Source organism: Schistocerca piceifrons, chromosome 5, assembly GCF_021461385.2.
Source record: "Schistocerca piceifrons isolate TAMUIC-IGC-003096 chromosome 5, iqSchPice1.1, whole genome shotgun sequence".
In the NCBI taxonomy this organism is placed as follows: Eukaryota; Metazoa; Arthropoda; class Insecta; order Orthoptera; family Acrididae; genus Schistocerca; species Schistocerca piceifrons.
Window position 1 is genome coordinate 74,930,567 of NC_060142.1, and position 22,762 is coordinate 74,953,328.

Consider the following 22,762-nt stretch of genomic DNA (forward strand, 5'->3'; position numbering starts at 1 on the left):
GACGTCTTCCATTTCTTGAAACAGGATGTAAAAGTTTTTCTTCGGTGTCATTAGGTAGGAAACAATATTAGAATCTGACTTCGGCGCACTAAAGCGGATGCGATAGGAGAAGGGGAGGGAAAGAGGAGAATGGAGAAGGGGCGAACGACAAGGTCCTATTATATGTCTACTAGTGTATTAACGATACACCACTAAAATTGGAAGATAATTTATGTCTGTACATGACAAAAGTGTTTTTCTGATAGATGTAAAGTGTTTTCACAAGTAGAGTAGAGGATGACATTAGCACGCTGTTGACAAAAAAAGGTTTGTTGTGTAATTACAACCTACGGCAGTACAAAACATTTCTGAAACGGGTATCACGTACAGTTTTTACTACCTCAAAATGAAATTTTGGATGAAATAAAACATTTTATATTCTTCAGAGTTGATATGGTGAAGGTTTTCTTGAAAGGTAAAGAATCAGGATCTCATATGAGTACTGAATGTTGCTTTATTCGCCAGTGAAATACTAAGCTTTATCAATGGCACTCAAGTGTGAAAGTCTATTTGCTTTGATTGCTTACCGTCTATAATGCGCCATGGCATCATATTACGGAGTAAAAAAATATTTTCAACGCATATATGGACTATAGCATCTGTTTGTGGTAGCAGATCGCGAAATTTGTCCAGGGACTACAGCACTCTCTAATGGAATCAGTAGTTAATAACATGGGCTCATTCAAGACAGATTGCAACAGCAGAGAAACTAACAAAAATTAGGCATTTTCACTTAGATTTCACTTCCTGAATCACAATATAGAAAGTTATACGCCTTTTCTGGAGATTTCATTCAAAAGGATTTCCAACAGAAAAGATTAATGTGAGTGGTGAACCTTATATTATCTTTTTCAACGAACGTTATGTAAACTATACTGAATTAGTCAACGAAGTGCTAGTTCAAGTGCAGAGAGTCTCGCTTAACCCAAGAATTAAAACACAACCTTGGCTTCTTCTGCTCTCGGTCTCCTCGACCACAACGTGTAAAGAACGAGTGAGACCAGCTCCAGAACTATGGGCTACGTTAAGGTACTTACGTAGGCGTACCAAGCAGCGAAATGAACAACGGGTACTTACTACGTGCTTTAGAGCACGATACTTACAAGACGATACTGCTTCAGAAGCTGTCCTTTGTCAATGAAACTGAATGAAACGGACAAACCAGTGACTAATTCATTATCAACAGAGTACTTCCTACGTCATTACCATTACGGCCCAGTAACAAGACTTTATAAAGATAATGGCTGTCCGTTCTTAATTGCTGAAATTCGTGTGACGCAAGAGGGTGATGTGTACAGCTTTTAGAGAAACAAGCAAGTAAAACAGTGTGATATTGGCAGCCATGCGTCAGGAACATCACAACAAGATAAGGGGAGCTTCGCTCGTTGCAAAACGAGGTCTGCTGAAGGCTGCTAGCACCAACTGTGGCGTTTCGAACGATCGTTGTCCGTACTTACGAGACTGTATCAAATTAGAAAGTGAAATAAACTTCAATTACGTTCTCACTGTGTCTCAGGCGATCTCGAGCGATCAGTTACTAAAAACACAAATCGTAAAGTAATCGTGATGGGAACCAGTGAGTTTTTGTTAAAAGCTTAAAATATCTCACCGTAGGTAGAAAACATTAAAACAATATTGAACTTCTGGTCAGAAGGACATACAGTTGGGAACAAGGTAGTTACTCAAATGAATAGTGAACATACGGGTCATGGTCAGAAAGTAAGTGTACTAGATTTTTATTTTTAAAAAAATGGTTCTGAGCACTATGGGACATAACATCTGAGGTCATCAGTCCCCTAGAACTTAGAACTACTTAAACCTAACTAACCTAAGGACATCACACACATACATGCCCAACGCAGGATTCGAACCTGCGACCGTAGCGGTCGCACGGTTCCGGACTGAAGCGTCTAGAACCGTTCGGCCACTGCAGCAGGCAGATTTTTATATCTTTGTGGTAAAAGGTATTTGAAAAAAAATACAGCACACTGTCGATACACTTGTTGACTGTTTCTCCACATCATCGCTATCCCTTCCAACGCACGTGGTGAGCCGTGGCACAAGCTTATCTGTGCCCTCCTCAAAGAAATCTCGCGCCAGTTCCTTCCCTCACTTCAGAACCTCTTTCAGGAACTGCTCTTCGGGTGAAAATTTAATTCCACTCATGCGTGCCTTCACGGAGGTGAAAAGATGATAATGTGAAGGCGCCAAGTCAGGAGAGTAGGGGGATGGTTCAGTACAACCCAACCAAAAGAGTCCAACAGCGCCTTGCTGGCTAGGCTTGCGTGAAGACGGGAGTTCTCTTACAGCCAGCACACTCCTCTCGTAAGCATTCCCCTCCATTTGTCTTGAATGCTCCCTTTGAGTTTCTTTATGGTCTCACAATATCGTTGTGCATTGATCGGTCCCATCATGAGGCGGAAATTCGACCACAGTGATGCCTTTTCGGTCCCAAGATACTGTTTCTTTTGTTTCCCGAAATCGTGGTTTGAATTTTTTGGCAGATGATGGTGTGACGCCACTGTGGTGACTGTCTTTTTGTCTCAGGCATCTAGGGAGCCACTCACTCTTCACCTCCAGTCACAACACAGCTCAGGAAATCCTCACATTCCAGCTCAAGTCGCTCAAGAAACTCGCGGGCACTATTGACCCCGATTTTTCTCGTGCTGCTCTGTCAGCTGCTTTGGAACCCATCTTGCGCACAGTTTTCCGGTATCGCAGCGTTTCTGTCAGTGCTTCGTATAAGAGAGTTCTGTAGAGTTGTTGAAACATCGCAGAAATTTCATCCACCCACAATCGGATATCTTCACGAAGAGTTTTCGCGACTTTTTGCACCAACTCATCAGTCAAAATTTACGATCTCCCACTCCTCTGTTCATCATGAATATTTGTTCTGTCTCCACTAAACTCCTTACACTATTTAAAAAGATTCGTTCTGTTCATGACACCTTCACCGTAAACCGTTTTGTCCAGCGAAAAAAATTCGGAGGATGTTATTCGTTCCGCGAGTAGTAATCGAATCACAGCACTTGGCACGATTTCTTACCGGCATCTGTCACGCAACCGGACATTACAACATGAGTTTACGTACTAGCGTGTTCCTGTGAAGCTCGCTCTGGTCAGGTTATCTCCATCTACCACTCATTGTTGCTAACACTGAAAAAGAAACACAGCCCTCGAGAAACAAAAAACCATAGCCCATTACGGTCACAGTACACTTAACTTTCTGAACATGCCTCGTATGCTGTATACGTATTCCTATGACTATGCAAAAGGATTTCATAACATAAATATAGCTGAGGTAAGGCACCGTTAAGCAGGAAACGTAATAAATACTTGGAGCCAATGTCCAGCAGGAAGAAAGGGAGTTAAGGAAATTCTGCTCAGAATAAAACAAGAAGTTAGATGTGAACAGTTTTTTTGCCGGCCGGTGTGGCCGTGCGGTTCTAGGCGCTTCAGTCTGGAATCGCGTGACCGCTACGGTCGCAGGTTCGAATCCTGCCTTGGGCATGGATGTGTGTGATGTCCTTAGGTTAATTACGTTTAAGTAGTTCTAAGTTATAGGGGACTGATGACCACAGATGTTAAGTCCCATAGTGCTCAGAACCATTTGAACCATTTTTTGTCAACAGTTTTTCTTCTTTAGCGCCAGCAGCGTAATATGTGTCAGATAATCACATGATTATTAGAAAGATGCACCAGAACAGCTGCACGTAATAATTAATCTTTATTAACGAAACACTATTTCGTCATTTGTCGTCATTGTCAATTACACGCGGATATAATTTCGGTGAGACCGTGTACAAATGTGTATGTCATTTGTATTAAAGACACTATGTAGTGCTCAGTTGAGTTTATCAGTGCTCTCGCAAAGTAAGGGTTTCACTTTTCTTTACGTAATATTGCAGAAATTGCAAAAAGATCGTGCAGTCTAGCTGTAGCCGTATTTTTGCTTACGTTTCTGACGCAGTAAACCTAAAGAATCTCGTTTAATTCTTTTATCCTTCCAGCAATTTCATTACAGCGCACATCTTCAGTTTTGTAATGAATATGAAAAATAAGTTTGACGTGTTACGTCAGTTAGAAACTCTAGAGCCTCAAGCAGATGCAGGTGTAGTCAGTGAACAACAAACTTTCAACAGTAGATTGAAAAGTAAGAATATAGGGAAGTTAGTAAAGAGAAAGAAAATTTTGTTGTCAGGTAGTTTAGTTCTCATACCAGACGTGTTGCCCAACTTTTTCAGAACGAACTAGGATCCCAAAAACTGGTCACAAATGTTTCTTGAGCCTAGTGCTGGTCTGGATCAGGTGACAGAGGATTTAGGATCACTTTGCAAAGATTTCATCAAGGAAGACAACGTGGTTATAGCGAGTGGGCCGGGTAACAGCATAGACAGAGGTCTTTGGTACAGCACAGAGTGTGACCTGGCAAAGATTGCATCAGCATCGAGACATGCTAGTGCTGAGTTTGTATCTGTTCTCAGGCGCCATGAACGATTTCATTTGAGCTCTTCAGTCAGGAGAGTTAATTAGGAGTTGGAATGATGGCTGACGTCGGGCATGGTTCCTGTTGATTATCTCAGTATGTGGGATTATACTAGGCATGGCCTTCACCTCAGCGGGAATGGAAAGGGAAAACTGGGTGAGCTAATGGCATAACATTTAAGGGAGGGAAGGTACTTTCATGAGTGATAAATTACCAGTGGGTTCAGGAAAGCACCTAAAAATGGTTCAAATGGCTCTGAGCAGTATGGGACTTAACATCTGAGGTCATCAGTCCCCTAAAACTTAGAACTACTTAAACCTAACTAACCTATGGACATCACACACATCCATGACCGAGGCAGGATTCGAACCTGCGACCGTAGCGGTCGCGCGGTTCCAGACCGAAGCGTCTAGAACCGAAAGCACCTAGTTTATGGTAGGGAGGATAGAACGAAAACAAGTTTTAAGAGAGGTTAACACTGAAACAAACCTTTTTCAGAAAAAAAACAATATAATTCCAGCATATTGCATCATCAAATGCAGCTGCTCGTTAAAAATTCTTAGCAATCATCAGAAATCTTATTGCCACGTAATTTTAACTCATTCAGTTGTCAATGTCAGCTATCTTTGTTGCATCAAAATATTCGAGGACTAAAAAGAAAAAAAAAATGAACTAATTATCTGCACTGATGAATTAGTCATCAAACCCAGTTGACATAGTCTGCTTCTTTGAATATTATGTGACCACTGGTATAGATGTGTTAAGTGTTACAACATTTAGGTTAGCATCTCCCTTTTGTAGTATAGAAATGGAAAAAAGAGCGGTTGCCGTATTCATCAGGAATAGCTATAAATTTAAGAACATAAACAGTCATAAATTTTGCCTAGAGCAGCATATGGAAGCATGTGCCGCACAAGTAGAATTTCATAATAAATTGTTCATAACGGTAATTGTATGTCGAGCACCTGCTGGTAATTTTAATCTGTTTATAAATGACCCTCATGCTCTACTAGTCTATTTAACAACAAAAAACAAAGAAATAGTGGTAGTTGCTGATTTTAACGTAGATTTTCTTAAAAATTCTCCCACCAAGAATCTATTAAAGTCGGTAACAAGTCAGTGACACTATAATTCGATTTAATTGTTACTGGAAACTTCCCAGCTCACAAACAGCGATTGATACTATCTTAATACAAAGGCCTAATGAACAAAATTATAGTACAAAGGCAATAGTCAATGGTGTCTCCGAACGAGACAAGCAATTCCTCTTGTTAAATGTTAATAATGAACAGGATAGAAGATCTGTTAAATCTGAATTCGAGATGCTTGTCAGTAAGCAAAAAACTGATTATTTTAGGACACTCTTCAAAGACATGGAGTGATGCATGCAGCGCTAACGGCAAGAATGAATAATACAATACTTTTATTAATAGTGAACTTGTCTTACTTGAACAATGTTTTTCCCAAAAACTAACCCAGATGAGACCAAAGCCTACAACGAAACCATGGATCACTCATGGAATAAAATTATCGTGTGAAGCGAAAAGGAAACTGTATCTCTGATGTTAATGCTGTAGTCCATTACAAGACATACTGCAAAATATTAAAGTTAGTAATGTGGACATCAAAGGAAATACATTATTAGAAGAAGATAGTCGCACCAGATAACAAAATAAGGACAAGATGAGATACATTTGAGGAGTTTGGTAGAACCAAACATGAAAAGGACAAATAGCATTAACACTAAATGATACATTGTTAACAGATATGTGTAGTGTTGCAACACATTTTAACAAACATTTCAAAACCGTTTCTGAAAAGATGGCGTTGTCAGGTTCAGTAGACACTGCCGTGGAATACCTCAGACCAGACAATACACATAATGTCACGAATATGAATATGACCCTCGCTACCCAAGCTGTAATAATGTCCATCATGAAACCCCTAAAATCAAAAAATTCTAGTCGTTACGTAAAATTCAACAAACTTAATTAAAGAGTGTGCTTCTGAGATTAGCCAGTCGTTTATAAGTGGAACATTTCTTGAATGGTTGAAATATGCTGAAGTTAAGCCTTTGTTTAAGTAAGGAGACGTAGAAATATCGTCAAATATCCTTCCAATTTCACTTTTGCCAGCATTCTCAATTTCAGAAAAGGTAATATACAGTCGGCTTCTTAACCATCTGATAACAAATAATGTATTATCCAAGTCCCAGTTCGGAATCCTAAAGGATTCTGATATTGAGGTGGGAGTCTACACATACCACACTCAGTGAAAATTTTCTTAATTCATTAGACAATAAATTTTAGGCTACTGGTATACTGTGTGATCTATAAAAGGCATTTGACTGTATAAATCACAATAGCCTCTTAAGTAAATTAGAATATTATGATGTAACAGTAAATACTGTAAAATAGTTCAATTAGGAACTAAAGGTATCGCTAGCAAAGAAACATGAATTAAGCTGTCAGGCATCATCCAGCTGTAAGCTAGTTACATGTGGCATCCCACAGGATTCCATCTTTGGGCCCATGCTTCTTCTTGTGTATATCACTGATCTTACACCACTAACTTGCTAGACGCCAAGTTTGTTTTGTTTGTAGATGACACAAACATTGCAGTAAATAGCAGATCAAATATAGTCTTAGTAAGATCGGTTAATGAGATCTTCATGGAATCAATAAATCCTTCCTAGTCAATTCTTTGACACTAAACATTGAAACAAAAAAAAACACACTAGGTGCACTTCAGAACTTATAAGAAATTTCCCACTAGTACCTGCGTAAAACATGTTGACAAAGATATAGAAGAAGTGGGCCATGTTAAATTCTTAAGATTACAGCTTGAGAATAAATTCAACGGTGAACAGCACACCACAGAACTGCTGAGGCATGTAAATAAATCTGTATTTCCAATGTGAGTGTCGTCAGATGTAGGAAATGACATATGCTTACTTTCATTCCATAATCTCGTATGGGATTATTTTTTGGGGTAGCTCATCAGCCAAGCTAAAGTTTTCCAGCTGTAAAAACCTGCAGTAAGAATTATTTGAGGTGTGAACTCAAGAACATCCGGCAGAGACTTGTTTAGGAAACTAGGGATATTAACTACTGATTCCCAGTATATTTATTCGTTAATGAAATTTGTCATTAAAAACAAATCTCTTTTCAAACCAACAGCTCAATTAATGAAATCAATACTAGAAATTAGAATAACCTTCACAAAGATTTAAAGCCACTCACTTTGGCTCAGAAAGGTGTTCGTCCTTCAGGGATACACATTTTCAATAAATTGCGTGCAGCCATAAAAAGTCTAACTACCAATGAAGTTCAGTTTAAAGGGAGCCTAAAGGTTTTATTAATGGCCCACTCCTCGTACTCCATTGTTGAATTTCTTAGTAGAAACAACTGAAAAAACTGTTTTATTTGTTTGTATGCGTGTGTGTGTGTGTGTGTGTGTGTGTGTGTGTGTGTGTGTGTGTGTGTTTTCATGTATTTTAGTAGTAATATAAAACAATGCGAATATTAGTGCAATCTGATTTCCGTAAAAATTCAGTGGTGTATTGGGATGATTGAAAATAACTGTTGTAAAATGATTCTTCTATTCAGTTTTTATTACCTCGTAAATTAAAAGGTGTTTAAGAATTTTTTGACCCATGACGATCATTCCACTTGGGATCTGTGGAAGGTACATTAATACATTCGTTTTCCCTTGTAAATATTTTTTGTGTGTTCTTGTTCTTTTGACATGTTCTACATCCTGGAGGAACTCCTCACTATGGTTCAACTGGAAAGAATAGTACATCTAATCTAGTATAATGATGTGACTTCGATAGTACGTCGTTAGTGAACTGTCTTATAAGTCCCAATGCTTTGATTAGATGTTAAATGACGTAAATATATTTAAAACAATACGTTAATTATCGTTTGACAGTTCTACTCTTACGATATTATATGTTTACAAAGATTATACAAATGAGCAACGATATTGTTTTACTAACCAAATTTTGTTACGATTATCTTTGGTTGTTGCATATGTGATTTCCAATTTATCCTTTTTCATGTTCTAAAAGAACACAACCACAAGAACATGACTACAACGGTGGTGTTTACCTCTACATGTTAGCAACTTCGCTGTGCCAAAACATGAAGAGCAGCAGCCTGATGATATATTCCAGCAGGTTAGGGAACCACCCCACTGGTCCTAAATGTCTTTTAATTTTTAGATGAAAAGTTTTCGGATAGGCAGATTGGACGAGATGATCCTGTTCGATGGCTCCCACCATTCCCTGTCTTCATACCACTAGACGTCTTGCTGTGGAGTTTTGTAAAGGATTTGGTATACTGAATCAAGGTAGAGACCGATAGGACTTCAAGGCACACATTCGCAAACATGTTACCGTAGAGATTTTGAATCATGCGTGCACAGAAACGGAATTTCGATTAGACATTAATATAGTATAGTTCTGAGGTATTAGGATCTTAAGCTGTGGATATTTTATCACAGACTCAGTTCCTTTGACTGTTCAGAGATGTCATTAAACCCGCCCAAAGACGTATACAACCAAGCATGAGCAGCTCCTATTAGACGGAGGGGATCCGACAGCCAATCAGTTCCAGTCATTCCACCAGGAAGAAGGTACACGCCTCGTCTTTACTTCAACCATGCCTAGATGGTCTATACCGCGGTTCGATCGCGTCGGCATTGTTACTTTGTGCCAGGAAGGTCTCTCAACAAGGGAAGTGCCCAGGCGTCTCGGAGTGAACCAAAGCGATGTTGTTCGGACATGGATGAGATACAAGAGACAGGAACTGTCGATGACATGCCTCGTTCAGGCCGCCCAAGGGCTACTACTGCAGTGGATGAGCGTTACCTGCTGATTATGGCTCGGAGGATCCCTGACAGCAATGCTACCATGTTGATTAATGCTTTTCGTGCAGCCACGGGACGTCGTGTTACGACTCAAACTGTGAGTAATAGGCTGCATGATGCGCAACTTCACTCCCGACGTCCATGACGAGGTCCATCTTTGCAACAACGACACCATGCGGCGCAGTAGAGATGGACCCAATAATACGCCGAATGGACCGTTCAGGATTGGCATCACGTTCTCTTCACCGACGAGTGTCGCTTATGCCTTCAACCAGACAATCGTCGAAGACGTGTTTGGAGTCAACCCCGTCAGGCTGAAAGCCTTAGACACACTGTCCAGCGAGTGCAGCATGGTGGAGGTTCCCTGCTGTTTTGGGGTGTCGTTATGGGGGGCCGAAGTATGCCGCTGGTGCTTACGGAAGGCGCCGTAACGGCTGTACGATACATGAATGCCATCTTCCGACCGATAGTGCAACCATATCGCCGGCCGCTGTGGCCGAGCAGTTGTAGGTGCTTCAGTCCAGAACCGCGCTGCTGCTATGGTCACAGGTTGGAATCCTGCCTCCGACATGGATGTGTGTGATGTCCTTAGGTTAGTTAGGTTTAAGTAGTTTTAAGTCTAGGGGACCGATGACCTCAGATGTTAAGTCCCGTAGTGCTTAGAGTAATATCGGCAGCATATTGGCGAGGCATTCGTCTTCATGGACGACAATTCGCATCCCCATCGTGTACATTTTGTGAACGACTTCCTTCAGGATAACGACATCGCCCGACTAGAGTGGCCAGCATGTTCTCCAGACATCAAACCTATTGAACATGCCTAGGCTGTTTATGGACGACGTGACTCACCAACCACTCTGAGGGATCAACGCTAAATTGCCTTTGAGGAGTGGGACAATCTGGGCCAACACTGCCTTGATGAACTTGTGGATAGTATGCCATGACGAATACAGGCATGTACCAATGCAAGAGGACGTGCTACTGAATATTAGAGGTACCGGTGTGTACAGCAGTCTGGACCACCACCTCTGAAGGTCTAGCTGTATGGTGGTACAACATGCAATGTGTGGTTTTCATGTGCAATGAAACGGACGGAAATTATGTTTATGTTGATCTCCAATCCAATTTTCTGTACAGGTTCCGGAACAGTCGGGACCGAAGTGATGCAAAACTTTTTTTGATGTGTGTATATTGGGTTGTTCAGCGGAGAATTCCGAGCATCGCGTAATGATGTGTTTTAGGTATGATACTTTGCCCCAGTTATGTTACGAACTAAACTAGGCTACAACTCGAATTCTTTTTATATCAGATGGGTGCCCTAGTCGCGTTCTAATAATGGCAGCCGAAAGTCTTCTAGCAAGATCATTGTGAGTGTACCAAGGTGCAGTGTGTACGCAAGGGCTCTCGTTTTGAAACGCGTTCCATCGCCTGTTGTTTCATGACTGACCCCTGACCTTGAGCTTAAATTCTGATCACATTGCATTACGAACAACTGTATGTTAAACCTTGCCGGAATCGTGGAAATGTCTACTTTTATTTAGTCTATGAATATATGAATATTACATCTTAGCTGAAATGGGGGCGACATACGCAGTAGTATTTAAGAGAAACCGAATTTTTTATAGCTTTTTTCGGCCATGTCAACTTCAAGGACGCATAAGAATCAGACTGTGATTAGGAGAAAAATTTACTTTGCACCATTTAAATATACAACTTCATTCTATTCGCAGGCGAATTTTCGGTATTTTCTGGTTACCAGTACTTGATTCATCGCTGTAATATCAAACGAAAGACGCTAATCGCAGGTGTTTAATTTCCTTGTCCACTGATCGTAATATACTTCCCAAAAGGTATTCCTGCGCCCTGAAGAGCAGTCGCGAGTGTCCCAATAGGCCAGCTTAACTAAATTCCTCATATGACGTGCCATTAGATGGAAGCCGTGTATTATTGCTTTCCGTTCATTCAATAGCAGAATTCTTTCTCCGTTTCGTAGACGGATTTCGTGATACTGGATTTTTCGTCGTGTGATATGGAGCCTGATCTAAAACAATCGCAGATATGTTTGCCAATATTTCGGGAACACTCCTAAATCACTCTTCGTAGTGTTTGGCATTCATTTCAGAATGATAATCTGCACTTCCTTCTTGCCCAATAAACATAGACCAGAATTTTTCACGAACCTATCTCCGTTTCCAATGCGGCATTTTGTAATCCTTTTTCCAGAATCGAACGGTGTTTGAATTCCTCGTTTCCAGTCATTCCACTCTTGAACACTTCCTCTGTGATAATCGTATAGATTTCCTCATGCATAAGCCATTTTTTGTTCCTGTTAACCAAACTATCGAACGATTTGCACCACACTAGCTCTAATTAGTGTAATAAATAGTCCATCCAGTGTTGCGCAAGTGTCCTATTTCCCGCAAGAAGTCGTGTCTTTTTCCTACTGCTTGGTTATTTTCCATCAGCACAGGTCTTTTTTTAATTTTTTTAACTTTGTGTATCTGAAGCCAATTATCGAATAGCGCGCCAAAGAGTAGTTTCACCCATATCAGGAAAATCTTCCACCTCATTCTTCAACTTTTATAACTCGGCCGCCACTGTTGGAAACAACTTTCCCACATAGAACTCGTGGATTTTTCTTATTATGGCTCCTTGTGCAAACTCATCCAATACAAACATCTGTCACCTGCCAGAACTCTTTCTTACTTACTGTGATACGGAACTGCTCGCGTGCTGTTCTTTTTCGGCCTCAAAGTAAGCCAGCGCGGCTGATCACCATAGACTTTTCACAACTCCGGCAATGATGCATGGTTTCACACAAGTACAAGGCAACCAATTATGTTACGAGCACTGTCTCAGGAATACACAACAACGAATGGGAGCACGATTGTTTCCTGTCTGACGGGAAGTCGCGATGTAAACACTGCAACAGCAAACAATGAAGTGGAAACACTGTTCAGAGGTCCGGAAACATAGCACACGCGAGCACGCGGCGCATAGAAACGCAAAAGGAAATAAATTAAAGATGTGGTATAAGTTAAAGATGTGATATTATCGCTTTAACATATCAGTTGTGGAAGGCCACAACAGAGCCTGTATTTCCACTTTTCGTCTTGTTAATATGTAGCACCATAAGGCGAATTGCAGCAATCTACGCCCATCATTATTAGGAAAACACGCCTATTGGAAAACAACGACAGTTCGTCTGGAAGTTGAGTATGGTTGTATCTTTAAACTGTGCAAAAGAAATTTTTCTCCTAATTGTGGTCTGACTCCTATGACTCTTCAAATTTGACACTCGCCAAAAAATGGTCGAGAAAGCACGCCTTCTCTTCAATATTACCGTGTATCCCCTCCACTTTCCAACTAAAATGTAATATTCATACACCAAGTAAAAGTAAACATTTCCACGATTCCGGCAAGGTATAACAGGCCGACGTTTGTCGTGCCATGTGACCAGAATATGAGCTCAAAGCCGGGGGTGAATCTTCATGAAATGGATTTAATAGGGTCTCTCAAGACCAGACGGTGGTACGCGAGGACATTCCAGGTGGTAGCTCAAAAGTAAACAAAACACGCAGTGATGTAAGTAAAGTTATTCTCTTGTGTTATTTTTGAAGTAAAATGATAGGAAGAAAGGTGGGCTTTGTGGCCAAGCGGTTCTAGGTGCTACAGTCTGGAATCGCGCGACCGCTACGGTCGCAGGTTTGAATCCTGCCTCGGGCATGGATGTGTGTGATGTCTTTAGGTTAGTTAGGTTTCAGTAGTTCTAAGTTCTAGGGGACTGATGACCTCAGATGTCAAGTCCCATAGTGCGCACAGCCATTTGAACCATTTTTGATAGGAAGAAAACGGATCGATCAAAGTAAAGAAACTGGATTTACCGCAGAATATTTTTTCCACTCTGTGCGCAGGACACAGGAAGGTCAGGCAGTACCCCCCCCCTTCCCCCCCCCCCCCCCCTACAGCCCTTCATTAGTCATCGCTGCATTGGCCGGGAATGATTCATCTCGTTCTGATGTTGGCGATACATATTTTTGTCGGGTCTTGTGTCGAAAGCTTTCGTGCCGCTCTGCAACTGCTACAACTTAATGTGCTGTACCAATGTGTGGCGCTCTGCTGCAATGAACCGTTACCTCTTGTTGTCGCTTTGTTGGCCGTTGCGTTACACTGCGCAAGATGGCGAAAATTACTCCCCCGATAGCGTTCCTCTCATATGCGGCAGTCGTCGCTCAACCATCTCCCCCCCCTCCTCCACCTCAGGGTTCGTTAAAAAGTAAACAAATTATAGTGGTACGCTCATATTTATAAAAATGTCACGTGGTACGCAGTGAACAAAAGTCTGGGAACCCCCTGGTCTAGACTTCCCATAGTTGACGTCTTTTCTTACTCCATGCAGGAAATTTGTGTGTGAGAAATCTATGCATTGCCTTTTAGCTTGTAGAATGGTCTCATGTCCTAATTCGTCCACTGCTTCATTACGACTTATACCAGAGTCACACTAGTTCGTGGCGACAGATTTATTTCAGTAATGTGTAAAATATATCTGTCGGTGCATGAGGTCCACTTACGTCGTTCCAATAGCTAAAGAGTTCTTTTAGAGTCAGTCAAAACACGATTGCAGCTGCGTGTAGCTCGCTGCGCTTCAGGCGCGGATGCAAGGAGAAGGGTGGAGGGGGGGCTACCACGCTCTCTTCAACCCTCTCCTCCAAAGAACATTTTGATGCCGAGAGCGTTTATATTTTTACTAATATCAATTTATGGATTTCGTAGACAATTTTCGGAAGATAAAGTTGCGTGAAAACCGTTTACAGTGACAAGGAATTCCTGTTTGGCACAGTTGCTCGCTTGGTTTGCGCACTGGCCAGCAGCAGAGAGTGTACCAGCCACGCGAAGGTGCATACTCTCATAGATCGGCCACACCTGCTGCCAACAGCAAAGACGACACAGATCTATAGTCCACAGTCAGAACCGGCCAACCACAGAATGCTGAGTAAGGGAGGAAGCAAAAGACCTTCCACTGGGGAAACAACATTCCTCTTGTCCGCTGAGGGCGTATAGCCGTAGTCTGCGTTCGCACTCGTAGTGAGAAATGAAATAGTAGGCTAACAATGGCGAGCACACAACTCGGTTTTATATCATGTTGTTATTATTACTGTAAGTTGTCCTAAAGCGAGTTTGTTACTATTACATTATAAAATTAGGTTGCTGCTTAAGTTGCTGCAGTCTGCAACGCTGGGGTAACTTTTCGATTCGGTGACTAAAGAAATTACGCAGTTTTGAGGCGAAGAACTCGTCGAGCCATGTTCGGAGCGCATTTTCATCAGGAAAGGAATTTCCTTGGAGGTTTTTCGTAGGAGGGCGGAAAAGATGAAAATCTGACGGCTGCGGAATGAGTTCCCAACCCATCTACTGCATAGCGTTTTTGTCAGTCTACCACAAAGCGTGCGGGCGTCATCGAAGAGCAACATCACTTCATGCAGTCTTCCTGGTCGTTGTTCTAGGATTGAGTCTGCAAGACGTCTAGCTGATGACACTAAATGGCAACAATGGTTCAAAAAATGGCTCTGAGCACTATGGGACTTAACTACTGTGGTCATCAGTCCCCTAGAACTTAGAACTACTTAAACCTAACTAACCTAAGGACATCACACACATCCATGCCCGAGGCAGGATTCGAACCTGCGACCGTAGCAGTCGCGCGGTTCCGGACTGCGCGCCTAGAACCGCTAGACCACCGCGGCCGGCGGCAACAATGGTGGTTTCATCTGTTGCACGAGATGCATAACATTATCTTCTGTGGATGCCCGCAGGTCTTTGTACCGACAGTTGCTGCTTTGTTTGGGCTCAACCACTCCTTTTCTTCCCCTTTTGTCAGCATAAAGACACAATTTCTTGACACCAGTAACGGTACAGGATAAGGAATTGCCGGTGTTGTTTGCGAGGCAGTCGATGAGAAGCAAGTAGAGATGCGCGTGCGGCCCGCTGATTTTTGTGATTTTGGCTTAGGGCGTGCGGCACCCAGACTCGCGATTTTTGAACCTTCTCCACTGCATGTGAATGACGCACGACGTTGGAACGCTCACAGTTCATCGCATATGCCAGTTCTCGAGTACACTGACGGTGATAATTGTGGATTAATGCGTTTAAACGATCTCCCTCAAGCTCTGAAGGTCTTCCCAAATGTGAAGAGTCACTAATGTCAAACCGATCCTTCTTAAAACGAGAGAAACGTTTCCTCGCCATGTTCCCCATACACGACGTCAATGTTTCTGGCTGCCTGCGCTGCTGTCACTCCTCTACTGATCTCAAACAGAAGGTTATGTCGGAAATGTTTCAGTTTCTCCACTTGCCACTCCATTTTCTAGCATCCACAGCTCCACTCACTATCTCCACATCGAAAAATTACCGTATGTATAATCAGATAGCAACAGTGAAGTACAAATGAAAAATGATCCATAGCAAACGGTATACCAAAATTCAAAAGAAAAACGCTACGAACGTATGCTGCAACTATGGTACAGAGGAGAGCGAAAGACCTTCGATACAGTTCCACACTGTCACCTAATGAACAGAATACGAGCGTACCGGAATATCAGACCAGCTGTGTAACGAGTGGACTGAAGACTTTCTAGCAAACCGGAACAATGCTGACGAAATAAATCTCGGGTGAACAGCCTGGTATGAGTGTGCACAGGACACAATATTTCGGCAATCGACCACGTTGCCATCATCAGGTGCGGTGACGTACTGACAAAATTCGGTAGCACACGTTCTTCTCGGCACTTCATAAGAAAAACAAAAGAACTCAATAGACGACTTCTCCGATGACGCAGCTTGTCGATCCTTTTCATGCTGCGATACATCTCCTCCCCGTAGAGGTATGTGATGTGATTCTTCCATTTCTCCAGGCGTATTTTATGACGAAATAAATCTCGGGTGAACAGCCTGGTATGAGTGTGCATACGACACAATATAACGGCAATCGACCACGTTGCCATCATCAGGTGCGCTGACGTACTGGCAAAATTCGGTAGCACACGTCCTTCTCGGCACTTCATAAGAAAAACAGAAGGACTCAGTAGACGACTTCTCCGATGACGAAGCTTGTCGATCCTTTTCATGCTGCGATACATCTCATCCCTGTAGAGGTATGAAATGTGATTCTTCCATTTCTCCAGGCGTATTTTATGACGAAATAAATCTCGGGTGAACAGCCTGGTATGAATGTGCATAGGACACAATATTTCGGCAATCGAACACGTTGCCATCATCAGGTGCGTTGATGTACTGTACATCAGCGCACCTGATGATGGCAACGTGGTCGATTGCCGTTATATTGTGTCGTATGCACACTCATACCAGGCTGTTCACCCGAGATTTATTTCGTCATAAAATACGCCTGGAGAAATGGAAGAATCACAGAACAAAGCTTGTAGTTCTCAACTGGGAGAAATCTTCAGACGTAAAAGGAAATTCGGGCGTACGCTAAAGGGTTGTTATAGAATAGCTACTTTTCACAATATGTACAAGGGCGTGCTGAAAAGTAATGCCTCCGAAGTGTTATCTGAAAAGTCTTAAGTATTTCCAAATAAAACAAACGTTCTGCGTCTTTGTCCTTCACATCTACATATTTGTAACCATCTGCCGCTAGAAGCGTCAGAATTGTAGGGTGTAACATGGCGGTGTGTGACGTAACTATGTGTGTTAGAAACGAGATGCTGTAATCGAGTTTGGAATTCGACTTCGTCCGCACATCGGGCACCTTCTCCTTCAGCAGGACAATGCCGCAGCACACACGAGCGCTGCGACATCGGTAGCAGTCCGACTCCTTGCGGTCTCCGTCATCGATGATTAGCCATACAGTCCCGAGTTGGTACCATCCGATTCGGATATGTTTCCAAAACCTAAAGGACACCTTCGAGGACTTTACTTATTGGTGGCCGGCTGGGGTGGCCGAGCGGTTCTAGGCGCTACAGTCTGGAACCGCGCGACCGCTACGGTCGCAGGTTCGAATCCTGCCTCGGGCATGGATGTGTGTGATGTCCTTAGGCTGGTTAGGTTTAAGTAGTTCTAAGTTCTTGGTGACTGATGACCTCAGAAGTTAAGTCCCGTAGTGCTCAGAGCTATTTGTGCAAACTTAGATAGTGATGAAGGGCTGTAAGCACAGGTGAGGTTGTGGCTCCGTCAACAGTGTCAAACATGCTACAGCAACGTATCAACAAACGAGTCTGGCGTTGGGAGAAATGTGTTCGTTGCCGGTGTCAGTCCACTGTGAAATTCATATGTAGACGTGAAGAATAAAGACGAAGCATATTAATAACGTTTGTTTTATGCAAAAACCTTAAGTGTTTTCATATAAAAAAATCCTGAAGCATTATTTTACAGCACGCCCTCGTATAAACGAGTTAGTGGATTAAATCGTAAGTTCCATTACGGTTTTCGCAAATGTTGCCGCTGTACACAAATAAATCTGAACGCTAGAAAACGGTGGCAGAATGCAGGATCGACGCTTGGTGCAACGCTTGGTATTTGACTTTCAACATAAACAAACAGAACGCACTGCGCACAATCAGGCTAAAATATATGTCTGCACGATTAGCAGAACACTCACTGGAAGCCGTCACATCCATAAAATCTCTCGGAGTATCCCTACGGAGCGATTCAAACTGGAAGTGCCAACCAATACGCTGTTTCCTCCTACGCATACTGCGAGGAGAGGCCACCAACGTACATGTAGAGAAATTCGAAAAATGGTTCAAATGGCTCTGAGCACTATGGGACTTAACTTCTAAGGTCATCAGTCCCATAGAAGTTAGAACTACTTAAACCTAACTAACCTAAGGACATCACACACATCCATGCCCGAGGCAGGATTCGAACCTGCGACCGTAGTGGCCCCGCGGTTCCAGACTGTTGCGCCTAGAACCGCTCGGCCACCCTGATCGGCAGAGAAATTCGAGCTCAAACGGAGGCCTACTGATACAGTCATTTTTGAAAGGACCTTACTCCAAAACATAAGTTTTCGGGGATCACCGGAAACACTCTGCGGGTGAGAAATTGGAATGTAACAGGATGGGCTTTAGAGTGTTTAAAGAACAGAGCAAAATGGATATTTTGCCTTTACTGCGGTTGCTAAGTTTTGCAATTTTTTTGAAAAAAGGAAGTCTAAAATCTTGGAATATGGTCCTTTTCTTGACGAAGTAATTCATTTGCTTGATGAAGTTACATTTCTAGTAATGTTTTAAGTTCTTTCTTTTTCTTTTTTTACGCAATCATTTTCATAGTATTGTAACTCTAATCAAAGTACATACAAAATGGTTTCACTGGTCATCATCATCGGCAGCACTCTCACGTACAGGCCATTTATTCGAAATACCTATGTTCGTGGTCGGCCGGGGTGGCCGAGCGGTTCTAGGCGCTACAGTCTGGAACCCCGCGACCGCTACGGTCGGAGGTTCGAATCTTGCTTTGGGCATGAATGTGTGTGATGTCCTTAGGTTAGTTAGGTTTAAGTAGTTCTAAGTTCTAGGGGACTGATGACCTCAGAAGTTAAGTCCCATAGTGCTCAGAGCCATTTTTGAACCTATGTTCGTGCAGAATATATAATCAAATAAACGTTGTATGTCTTATATTTTACTCGTGTTTGTAGCCACTGATCCAGCGTAAGGCTTTTCAACTTTAAAAACAACAGACACTACCGGAAATAAAAGATTCTTGGTACGTGAATTACGTTGAAACTCAGTACTAGATGCCATTTCACATCTCACAAAAATGTTCAGAAATATCAACAGTTCAACTACCGGAACCTAAACGTAACCCATAGTGGATTAGGTATTTAGTAGATGGCATGCGAAAATGATCCCCATTCGACGGGTATTATTACTGTAGGGAGTAAAGCCCTTTCAAAAATGACTCCACTGTAACGAAGTCGCTAAAACACATCAACAATGTGTGGAATAAAGCCCCTCTCATATAGAAAGATGCATCTATGTACATAAAATTGTAGTGTAATAAATATGTAATGTACTGAATCGACTGTGAGAAAGCTAAGTGGCAAAGACGTTATCTGAGAGACTATGATAATTATATCGTTGACTCGGAATATTACTCTCTCTGTGGTTTACTCGTAACTATGAGTAACTAGAGTTTTCTGCCCAAATTCGGGGTAAAACTCCTTTAAACGATTTTATGAACACGATGGGATGAATAATTTTCTTTTCTGGATTGAAAGTTGGAAATTGTCTATATTTAATAAGCTTTTCCTCCATATGAAGTGTTGCATAATCTGATACACGATGATGCATGCCACTACTATATGGGGAATCGTCAGTATGTCGATGTTCATGTACACCAGCATTTTGTTGGAAGCGAGATGGATTAACTCTCTCGCCTGTGTAGATGTTCTCGGAACCTACTAAAGAAAACCATTGCAATTCTCAATACTGAAGACCTCAATGCGGTTTTTTGCCTGGTTTTCCCGTTATCCATGCTCGAGTGAGGAGACAAGATATAAATCCAGGATTGTCTTTTTGTTTTCCAGTATTGAGAACAGTAGTGGAGACACAATCATACACTCACTTACACCATACAATACCATCATTCACAAAATAAATATTAAAAAGTGTTATCAGTTTGTTGATATTATACATGTGTGTTAAATAATGAACAGCTGTGGATAGGAGTTCATAAACGACCTTCAGTCCTCTTATGTACTCCTAGAGCGGCATGTGTAGTGTAATAAATATGTAATGTACTGAATCGACTGTGAGAAAGCTAAGTGGCACAGACGTTATCTGAGAGACTCTATGATAATCATATCGTTGACTCGGAATATTACTCTCTCTGTGGTTTACTCGTAACTAAGGGTAAGTAGAGTTTTCTGTTCGCTTCTTTTGATGTTATGTGGAGAATTGTACAAGAGACATAATAAACCGTTATTATTTCATGAGAACAAAGGTGAGCGTCACGACCTTTATTAGTATTTTTGGAAGTATTGAAATAGCAGAATTGTTTCAGATTGAATGCGACGTGTACGGGAAGAGACGTGGACAACAGCATTCGAACCTGCAATCTCATGTCTACATCTACATCTACATCTACATGATTACTCTGCAATTCACATTTAAGTGCTTGGCAGAGGGTTCATCGAACCACAATCATACTATGTCTCTACCATTCCACTCCCGAACAGCGCGCGAGAAAAACGAACACCTAAACCTTTCTGTTCGAGCTCTGATTTCTCTTATTTTATTTTGATGATCATTCCTGCCTATGTAGGTTGGGCTCAACAAAATATTTTCGCATTCGGAAGAGAAAGTTGGTGACTGAAATTTCGTAAATAGATCTGCCGCGACGAAAAACGTCTTTGCTTTAATGACTTCCATCCCAACTCGCGTATCAAATCTGCCACACTCCCTCCCCTGTTACGTGATAATACAAAACGAGCTGCCCTTTTTTGCACCTTTCGATGTCCTCCGTCAATCCCATCCGGTAAGGATCCCACACCGCGCAGCAATATTCTAACAGAGGACGAACGAGTGTAGTGTAAGCTGTCTCTTTAGTCGACTTGCATCTTCTAAGTGTCCTGCCAATGAAACGCAACCTTTGGCTCGCCTTCCCCACAATATTATCTATGTGGTCTTTCCAACTGAAGTTGTTCGTAATTTTAACACCCGGGTACTTAGTTGAATTGACAGCCTTGACAATTGTACTATTTATCGAGTAATCGAATTCCAACGGATTTCTTTTGGAACTCATGTGGATCACCTCACACTTTTCGTTATTTAGCGTCAACTGCCACCTGCCACACCATACAGCAATCTTTTCTAAATCGCTTTGCAACTGATACTGGTCTTCGGATGACCTTACTAGACGGTAAATTACAGCATCATCTGCGAACACCATAAGAGAACTGCTCAGATTGTCACCCAGGTCATCTATATAGATCAGGAACAGCAGAGGTCCCAGGACGCTTCCGTGGGGAACACCCGATATCACTTCAGTTTTACTCGATGATTTGCCGTCTATTACTACGAACTGCAACCTTCCTGACAGGAAATCACGAATCCAGTCGCACAACTGAGACGATACCCCGCAGGCCCGCAGCTTGATTAGAAGTCGCTTGTGAGTAACGGTGTCAAAAGCTTTCCGGAAATCTAGAAATACGGAATCAACTTGAGATCCCTGTCGATAGCGGCCATTACTTCGTGCGGATAAAGAGCTAGCTGCGTTGCACAAGCACGATGTTTTCTGAAACCATGCTGATTGCGTAGCAATAGATCTCTCCCTTCGAGGTGATTCATAATGTTTGAATACTGTATATACTCCAAAACCCTACTGCAAAACGACGTCAATGATACAGGTCTGTAGTTCGATGGATTACTCCTACTACCCTTCTTAAACACTGGTGCGACCTGCGCAATGTATGAATAGTTGCTAAAAATATCCAGCCGTCTCTCCCAAGACTCTTCATACGCGCAACAAACAGTAATTCTTTTAACAGCACTATCTGGGACAATTTTATCACGTTGTTACGACCTTTTACTGCGAGCATAATACATCGACAACAGACAAACAAAAAACAGACAAACACATAAAAGAATCTACCACAGAATCTCGTACCGGTATTAGTTCGCCTAAATTTGGGGTGAGACCCTTTTAAAAATGGTGGTATCAATTGTTCTTCCCGCGAACAATTGACAACTGAAATTGGCAAAAGAGATTCTGACAGTGGTACACAAAGTAACCTCGCGGAGTATAGGTATAGATGTGGAAATTATATTCGGGCGAGAGAGGAGAGGGAGAGAAAGTAAGAATAGTTTATGACCCCCAGAACCGAGACGCTGCTACGCTTACCAAAAGAACAGAGCAGTCTTGAGCAGGTAGGCAGCAGGTGCCGCCGTAGGAACTGGCGCCCAGACAGGCACGGTGACAGGGACAGGGGGAGGGGAGGGGGACAGGAAGCGGGCCATCAGCGCGCCGCACTCACCGCGGTCCGCTAGGGCCCCCAGCAGCAGAGGCAGCAGCAGCGCCGCCAGACACCACGTCCTCACTGCGCCGCCCTCCATCGCAACACTGACCGCGGGCCGCTCTGCCGCAGCGCCGCCCCTGACACGGACCTCGCGGGTCAAAGACCACCACCTCCTCCTCCTCCTCCTCCTCCTCCTCCTCCTCCCGCCAGAGCACGTCATGCGCGCCGCACGCCCAAAGGCGTTACTACGTCTGCGACGTACTGTGTACCACGCAAACCGTCCCACAGATAACAGCTGCCACACACTTAGCCCCAGTGGTGGCTCGTGACGAAAGAAGATGGTGGTGCACTTCGCTCACAAAGGAAAACATCAACAAAAGAGAGAAAATCAG

At 42.6% G+C, this 22,762-nt stretch overlaps 1 protein-coding gene across 2 annotated transcripts in view; it reads right to left on the reverse strand.

The window, feature by feature from the left end:
• The window catches only part of LOC124797895, a 119,761-nt gene extending 97,255 nt beyond the window's left edge, over nt 1–22,506 (reverse strand). For both annotated transcript variants that reach the window (XM_047261011.1, XM_047261010.1), the window contains exon 1: nt 22,389–22,506. In XM_047261011.1, the coding sequence (XP_047116967.1) occupies nt 22,389–22,467 (79 nt within the window). In that variant the 5' untranslated portion in view covers nt 22,468–22,506. The remainder of the gene's footprint in view (nt 1–22,388) is intronic.
• Nucleotides 22,507–22,762: the final 256 nt, after the last annotated feature.